The 8,641-nt window shown below is 39.0% G+C and overlaps 1 protein-coding gene across 1 annotated transcript in view; it reads right to left on the bottom strand.

Annotated features, from left to right (window-relative positions):
- Positions 1-8,638, bottom strand: part of LOC127431174 (dolichol kinase-like) — a 9,581-nt gene extending 943 nt beyond the window's left edge. Inside the window, exons 1-2 of the mRNA XM_051681479.1 lie at positions 8,553-8,638; positions 1-1,264 (exon numbers count right to left, since the gene is read on the bottom strand). The exon at positions 1-1,264 is cut by the window's left edge and continues 943 nt beyond it. Coding sequence (XP_051537439.1) covers positions 1-1,118 — 1,118 coding nt within the window. The 5' untranslated portion in view covers positions 1,119-1,264; positions 8,553-8,638. The remainder of the gene's footprint in view (positions 1,265-8,552) is intronic.
- Positions 8,639-8,641: the final 3 nt, after the last annotated feature.

Genomic DNA, 8,641 nt, shown 5'->3' with positions numbered 1-8,641 from the left:
GGAGGGCCAAGTGGTCGGATTCGGAAATAGCGAACGAATTCCAAGAAAAGGAATGCTGAGAGGCATCCGACCGCAGCTAGATGAAGCAGGGGGCGGTCGAGGGCCAGTCCAGGGGCGAAGGTCAACACGGTAAGGAAGTGGAAATATTTCCGCACTGTCGTTGATGCCTGGTGTTTCTTACTCCCGCTTGAGCGATGGCTGTTTTGATGCATCACCACAGCAACTGCCAATAGCACCAGGGCTGCCCAGAATGCAATAAGCCAGAGTCGAGTGTTGCTCTGGGTGAGGAAATGTAGCAACCAGGTGATGGGGTGATGCTGGGTGAGCAGCGACAACCAGGGCACCAATAAACCCAACCCCAAAACGGCCGTCATAGTATGGAAGAATAAAGAAGCTGCCAATGTTTCTGATTCCATGAATATGAAAAGCACAGCAAAGAAGATTCCCAACAGCACGAAGCCCAACACGGCAACCGGGAGGAAGAACGGAAGTGGGTCGCCTTTTGCATTCTCAGACGATGCTAAAGATCGCTTGATTAGCTGGTTGATAATTAAACTAATCCCGCCAAGGATGAGGAGCGCTTCGCCGGGCGTGAAGCAGCGTGGAAGCAGGTACAACAGGATCAAACTTAGGTACACAAATATCAACAACACCTCCAAGACTTCAATCACCTCTGAAACGGTCAGTGTTTGCTTCACTGTGTACAGGATGGTGGCGCCTGCGATGCCAGCTATAACACAGGTGTTCGTGGGTACCGGCCGCGTGATGCCCAGTGCTATAAGTGACAGAAACAGCACCAACATCATACCGATTACCGTTATCACCATGGCGAAGCGTTCAAAGTAGATGTTTCCAACTGCAACGCAGCGCACCCTCAAGGCGAGACCAAGTAGCGGCAGCACCATGCTGGCTGGTAAGATACCGCTGTTGGCCGCGGGACGGAACTGGAATATGGCGGCGCCGGTGCGAAGGAGGCGGTCCCATTTGTGCTGCATGTAGAAAGCCTGGACGGCCAGAGCAATACAGCACCAGGACAGCTGATTCCAAACGGCCACATGGACGGAAACAACTATGGCGAACACCACTGCGGATTCGACTAATACGGGATCCGTCTGCATGATTGCGGAATGAGTGTGCAACTTCAACGTTTCATAGAGTTGGAGTTTTCAGAGATGGAAGGGGAGGAGCCGAATCTGTCAGAAACTTCCAGGCACAAACACAAACATTGTCCACACTTTTTCCTCCTGCACACATCAGAATAGGCCTGGATTGGAAGAAACACATCGAAATATAATATTGTTAGACATACACAATTTAGCAACCATTAAACACATTCAGTCAATTTATTAACTAGAACTAAATGTTTTCCCTTTTTTTTTACTTTTTACTTTTAAAAACTTTAAGAGCATTTTTTTCTGACAAACACATACCTTTTTATTCTCTCTCTCTTTTTTTGGGGGGAACCATGGAGGTAATCACTGTGTAATTGTAAATAGTTAAGAAATTACAATTACCCTCAAATTTAAGCTTTTTTCCCCTCATAATATGAATTCTCTTTCACTTACAAAAAGTAACATGGTACCAGGGTCAGAAATGAATGGGGTCTCAGGGCAGAAAATACCCCCAAAATTCAAAATATGGGCACAAAAATGTCCTGTAAGCAGTGTCAGAAATTAACTTTTCTTGGAGGCAATATTTGCCCCTTAGTTTTACCTTTTAAAGGGAAACTTTTTTCTAACTAGAAAAATATATGGCGTCATACTTTGTGAAATACTTAAATGTAATTAATCAATTAACTTAAATTCTCAATAACAATAACTAGATTGTAACAATATGAATAATGATATAAGTATAAATAGTATTATAAATGACTAGAATGTATTACCTCTCACTGAACTTTTTAGCATTTTTTGGCCCCCTTATTTTGAATTTCAGGGGTAACTTTCAGTGCATATTTGCCCTGAGCCCTCCTTAATGTCTGATTCTTCCCATAATTAATTTTTATCATCTGAAAAATATTATTCTAGGCTTAGTTAAATAAATATATTATCATACAAAATTAATGCTGATCAAGTTTAATTTCTCCGCAACAATCTAGTTACTCAGATTAAATATTTACGTTATCGTACTGATTAAAGTATTTTAAAGTATTTCACATTAAAGGATGACACACTGAGTGCTTTTATGTGGTTAGAAAAAACATGCCCTCATAAAGGTGAAAATGCCCCTAAAAATGAATTCCAAGAGGCAAGTATTGCCCCTTATTAAAAAAAAAAAAAAATGTATTTCTGACACTGCATTGTACTACCATTATTATTATTATTTTTTAAATATTTTCTTTTCTTTGTCATGTTTAATGGAAACACCGTGTTTTCATAAGAGTCATTATTACTCAATATCACTCAGAACAAATGAATGGCACCTACAGGTGCATCTCAATAAATTAGAATGTCGTGGAAAAGTTCATTTATTTCAGTAATTCAACTCAAATTGTGAAACTCGTGTATTAAATAAATTCAGTGCACATAGACTGAAGTAGTTTAAGTCTTTGGTTCTTTTAATTGTGATGATTTTGGCTCACATTTAACAAAAACCCACCAATTCACTCTCAACAAATTAGAATACATCATAAGACCAATAAAAAAAAAAAAAAACATTTTTAGTGAATTGTTGGCCTTCTGGAAAGTATGTTAATTTACTGTATATGGACTCAATACTTGGTAGGGGCTCCTTTTGCTTTAATTACTGCCTCAATTCGGCGTGGCATGGAGGTGATCAGTTTGTGGCACTGCTGAGGTGGTATGGAAGCCCAGGTTTCTTTGACAGTGGCCTTCAGCTCATCTGCATTTTTTGGTTTCTTGTTTCTCATTTTCCTCTTGACAATACCCCATAGATTCTCTATGGGGTTCAGGTCTGGTGAGTTTGCTGGCCAGTCAAGCACACCAACACCATGGTCATTTAACCAACTTTTGGTGCTTTTGGCAGTGTGGGCAGGTGCCAAATCCTGCTGGAAAATAAAATCAGCATCTTTAAAAAGCTGGTTAGCAGAAGGAAGCATGAAGTGCTCCAAAATTTCTTGGTAAACGGGTGCAGTGACTTTGGTTTTCAAAAAACACAATGGACCAACACCAGCAGATGACATTGCACCCCAAATCATCACAGACTGTGGAAACTTAACACTGGACTTCAAGCAACTTGGGCTATGAGCTTCTCCACCCTTCCTCCAGACTCTAGGACCTTGGTTTCCAAATGAAATACAAAACTTGCTCTCATCTGAAAAGAGGACTTTGGACCGCTGGGCAACAGTCCAGTTCTTCTTCTCCTTAGCCCAGGTAAGACGCCTCTGACGTTGTCTGTGGTTCAGGAGTGGCTTAACAAGAGGAATACGACAACTGTAGTCAAATTCCTTGACATGTCTGTGTGTGGTGGCTCTTGATGCCTTGACCCCAGCCTCAGTCCATTCCTTGTGAAGTTCACCCAAATTCTTGAATCGATTTTGCTTGACAATCATAAGGCTGCAGTTCTCTCGGTTGGTTGTGCATCTTTTTCTTCCACACTTTTTCCTTCCACTCAACTTTCTGTTAACATGCTTGGATACAGCACTCTGTGAACAGCCAGCTTCTTTGGCAATGAATGTTTGTGGCTTACCCTCCTTGTGAAGGGTGTCAATGATTGTCTTCTGGACAACTGTCAGATCAGCAGTCTTCCCCATGATTGTGTAGCCTAGTGAACCAAACTGAGAGACCATTCTGAAGGCTCAGGAAACCTTTGCAGGTGTTTTGAGTTGATTAGCTGATTGGCATGTCACCATATTCTAATTTGTTGAGATAGTGAATTGGTGGGTTTTTGTTAAATGTGAGCCAAAATCATCACAATTAAAAGAACCAAAGACTTAAACTACTTCAGTCTGTGTGCACTGAATTTATTTAATACACGAGTTTCACAATTTGAGTTGAATTACTCAAATAAATGAACTTTTCCACGACATTCTAATTTATTGAGATGCACCTGTACATATAGGCTAAAAATATGTGAGCTCCCTATTCGGACCGCATTTTTTGGACATCATAGGCATATGATGCATAAAATTCTGTCTAGGTTGGCAGTACACATTGTTCTGAGACACAATCATACTGTCAAAAGGAGTGGAGAGCTCACATTCAGACACGGCTAAATTAAAAAATGATGTCAAAACTTCTCCACTGCTTTTGAACCCAAGACACAGTGAACTTTAGCACAGCTGAATGCCCAACATCAGTGTTTTCCAAACACAGTGAATTAATTATGTCAGTAAAAGTTAAATAAGTTGGTTTTGATAACTTGATTCTCTGGCATTGCAGTGATGAATAATAATAATGATTTTTAACACTGATATTTTAAATTAAGGCACAGTGATCTCTAGTATAAACACTGGCAGCCAAAAGTTTGGAATAATGTACAGATTTTGCTGTTTCGGAAGGAAATTGGTACTTTAATTCACCAAAGTGGCATTCACCTGATCACACAGTATAGTCAGGACATTACTGATGTAAAAAACAGCACCATCACTATTTGAAAAAAAGTCATTTTTGATCAAATCTAGACAGCAGCCATCACTCCAACACCTTATCCTTGAGTAATCATGATAAATTGATCATTTGATACTAGAAAATCACTTGCCATTATATCAAACACAGTTGAGAGATATTTGGTTCATTAAATGAAGCTTAACATTGTCTTTGTGTTTGTTTTTGAGTTGTCACAGTATGCAATAGACTGGCATGTCTTAAGGTCAATATTAGGTCAAAATGGCAAAAAAGAAACAGCTTTCTCTAGAAACTCGTCAGTCAATCATTGTTTTGAGGAATGAAGGTTATACAATGCTTGAAGATTTCATACAAAGGTGTTCACTACAATCTTCAAACACAAAGGACAACTGACCCTAACAAGGACAGAAAGAGATGTGGAAGACAAGATGTACAACTAAACAAGAGGATAAGTACATCAGAGTCTCTAGTTTGAGAAATAGATGCCTCACATGTCCTCAGCTGACAGCTTCATTGAATTCTACCCGCTCAACACCAGTTTCATGTACAACAGTAAAGAGAAGACTCAGGGGTGCAGGCCTTATGGGAAGAACTGCAAAGAAAAAGACACTTTTGAAACAGAAAAACAAAAAGAAAAGGTTCGAGTGGGCAAAGAAACACAGACATTGGACAACAGATAATTGGAAAAGAGTGTTATTGATCTTAACCCCATTGAGCTTTTGTGAGATCAGCTAGACTGTAAGGTGCGTGAGAAGTGCTCGACAAGACAGACACATCTATGGCAAGTGCTACAGGAAGTGTGGGGTGAAATGTCACCTGAGTATCTGAACAAACTGACAGCTAGAATGTCAAGGATCTGCAAAGCTGTCATTGCTGCACGTGGAGGATTTTTTGATGAGAACTCTTTGAAGTAGTTTAAGAAGTTCTGAACATTTTTTTCAAATTGTAATAGTAATTTTTCATGTTATTAATGTCCTGACTATACATTGTGATCAGTTGAATGCCACTTTGGTGGATAAAAGTACCAATTTCTTTCCATAAGAGCAAATTCTGTACATTATTCCAAACTTTTGGCCGCCAATGTATATATATATATAGTATATAAATTAGGAGTGTAACAGTTCTCTGTTAAAAACCGAGGCACCACGGTCGGTTCACCCCAAGTTTAATGACGCATCTGGAGCACAAAGTTTGGTGAAGAAAACAAAACATGAAACAGACTTTTGCACAGTTACAACCTCCGCTAATGCACCTGAATGGATCTGTAGATGGATACACTCCGCCTGTGTTTCACGTGGGTCAACTTAATGACATCACTGTTCTGCACGCGTTGTGTGTATTTGAAAATGGCAAGTGGAGAAAACGAGCCGCTGATAGAGAAGGCCCCCCCAAGCGTTTCTCTTTTAATAGGTAAGGGGCCCAGAGCAATATATTTTCACGGGGCCCAGAATTCCTTGCTACGGCCCTGTGTACAGCTTCCGTATATAGAATATAAGTTGAGATGAGTTTGAAGTGCACTTTATGTTGATGCATGTAGCATATTAGTGTAGGTATTAAGTTAAAATGTTGATTTAGTAATTAGAGAAAATGGTTTTTTTTAGTTAAGGACCCTGATGAAATTAACCATGGTTTTACTATAGTAATATTGTAGTAACCATGACTGCTCTCACCATGGTTTTCTGAGCAGAAATCATGGTTTTGATACAATTAACCATGGTTTTATAACAGTAATACTGTAGTTTCTATATAGTAATCATGATTTTACTATATATTGTAACCATGAAAATAACCATGTTTATATTGTGGTTACTATAATTTTACTACAAATGCCATGGTTAAACTATGGTTACTGTTGTAAAACAATGATTGTTATTTAAGCGCAAACATGTTGAAGTGTTTACCAAATAGATTATTCTTTGGATTTGGCAGTAATATTTTTTTCTAAACAAAGAAAATACCAAACCGTACTGAAACCATGATCCTAAAACCGTAATACAAACCAAACTGTGAGAAATTTGAACTGTTACACCCCTAATATAAATACTAGGGCTGTGTCGATACAATCAAATACCGATATATCGCGATACTTTTTTCTCACAATATTGTATCGATACTTAAATCCATGTATCGTGGGGTCCTGGGTAGCTTAGCGAGTATTGATGCTGACTACCACCCCTGGAGTCGCGAGTTCGAATCCAGGGTGGGCTGAGTGACTCCAGCCAGATCTCCTAAGCAACCAAATTGGCCCGGTCGCTAGGGAGGGTAGAGTCACATGGGGTAACCTCCTCATGGTCGCTATAATGTGGTTCGCTCTCGGTGGGGCGCGTGGCGAGTTGTGCGTGGATGCCGCGGAGTATAGCGTGGGCCTCCACACGCGCTATGTCTCCGTGGTGACGCGCTTAACAAGCCACGTGATAAGATGCACAGATTGACTGTCTCAGACGCGGAGGCAACTGAGATTCACCCTCCGCCACCCGGATTGAGGCGAGTCACTACGCCACCACGAGGACTTAGAGCGCATTGGGAATTGGGCATTCCAAATTGGGGAGAAAAAAATAAACATGTATTGTGATAGATGATGATAGTTTCAGTGCAGTCAGAGATGCTTCTATGAGGCACAAAAGAGACAAACTAATCCTGCAGGATTTACGGTTTCTCTCACGGACATGCTGGACATATCTCACATGATTGGATCTAGGTCCGGGCAAAAATATTGATTTTCTCCTTAATCTTCAGTTGTACGATCCCAATGTCAATTCTTAAAATGCCAAGATCACTTTTTCTTTCTATCTGTGATCCTCTACAATCGTGTGCGTAAATTCTTCCCACATGCGACAAAAAAATGCCTGTGATTATCCACTGGCTGGTAATTGTTTAGATTTCACTCACCAGTGTTGGAGTGGTGTAGTGGCATAAAAGTTCAGCACCGAGATCTTTTCACTGCGTGCTGAGAGTAAAAGTTTTGACTCTTTCTGTGTGATATGAGTCCAAAGACGAAATTCAAGCAAACCATTTGTTGTTTAATAATGTCTCTTTTAATATCCTTTCTGTTCTCTACAGCCAGATATTTATCAAAAACAACAAAAGTCCATGCCACTGGTCTTAAAGAGACACCGTTTTAGCACTTGTTCAACATATCAAAGTAAATAATTGTAAATAGTATAAATTAGGCATGAAAACAACAAACATGTAACAATATACTGTATATACACAATATAATATATTCAATTTTTGTAAATCATATTTATTGATGTAATACATGGATTCTATTTTTTTTAAAAGCTAAAATGTCACCAAAATGATTAAAAACTAATGATAAAATATATATTTTTTTAAATGTATATGGCCGTAATTTAACAAGTTAAAGGGCCCACTGTATAATGAATAACAGAATTAGCTAAAAGATCATTTATTTCATACTTTACGTAAGCAAAATGTACATTATAACTGAAATATACCCAAATTAATTGAAATTAAAATCGAAATCTAATCATAATATCGTGATGTATCGCGATAAATATCGAATCGTGACATGTGTATGGTATCTTGAGGTGGCTGACCATACCTAGCCCTAATAAATACTGTACTAGATTTACCTCACTGTGCCTTAATTTAAAATATCAGTGTAAAAAATGATAAAATGCAATGAATAACAATCTTATAATTCTGCTTTACAAGTATACAGAAAATACTATTAAAAAAGATTGTTTTGACGGCATGCACCTGAATCAATTATAAGCACATTAGATTATTAATGCATGAATATAATGCAAATTCATCCATGTTATGCCATTTGAATAGGAATTGTCGGACTTAACACAGAATCTTAATAGTAAGGGACATGTCCAAAGCGATTCTGGTTCATAGTATTTTATAGGATCTATAGTGTTTGACAGAAGCAGAGAGAGTGATGGGCTCTTTATGCAGGATCCAGTAAAAATAACAGCTCATTCACTGCTACACCAAAGCGTGTACTGTAAGTAAACACAGAAAGACCAAGTAACACCAAAGGACGGTTCATCTTACCCCTTTCGCCGTAATTTAGAAGCATAATCTTCCTGATGTGTTGCTGTGACTCGCGCTTTGTGCGGTCATGTGCTAACTGTCTGTCGGAT

The sequence above is a fragment of the Myxocyprinus asiaticus genome, chromosome 40 (assembly GCF_019703515.2).
Source record: "Myxocyprinus asiaticus isolate MX2 ecotype Aquarium Trade chromosome 40, UBuf_Myxa_2, whole genome shotgun sequence".
NCBI classification, from domain to species: domain Eukaryota; kingdom Metazoa; phylum Chordata; class Actinopteri; order Cypriniformes; family Catostomidae; genus Myxocyprinus; species Myxocyprinus asiaticus.
This window is presented reverse-complemented; position numbering and strand designations above follow the sequence as displayed.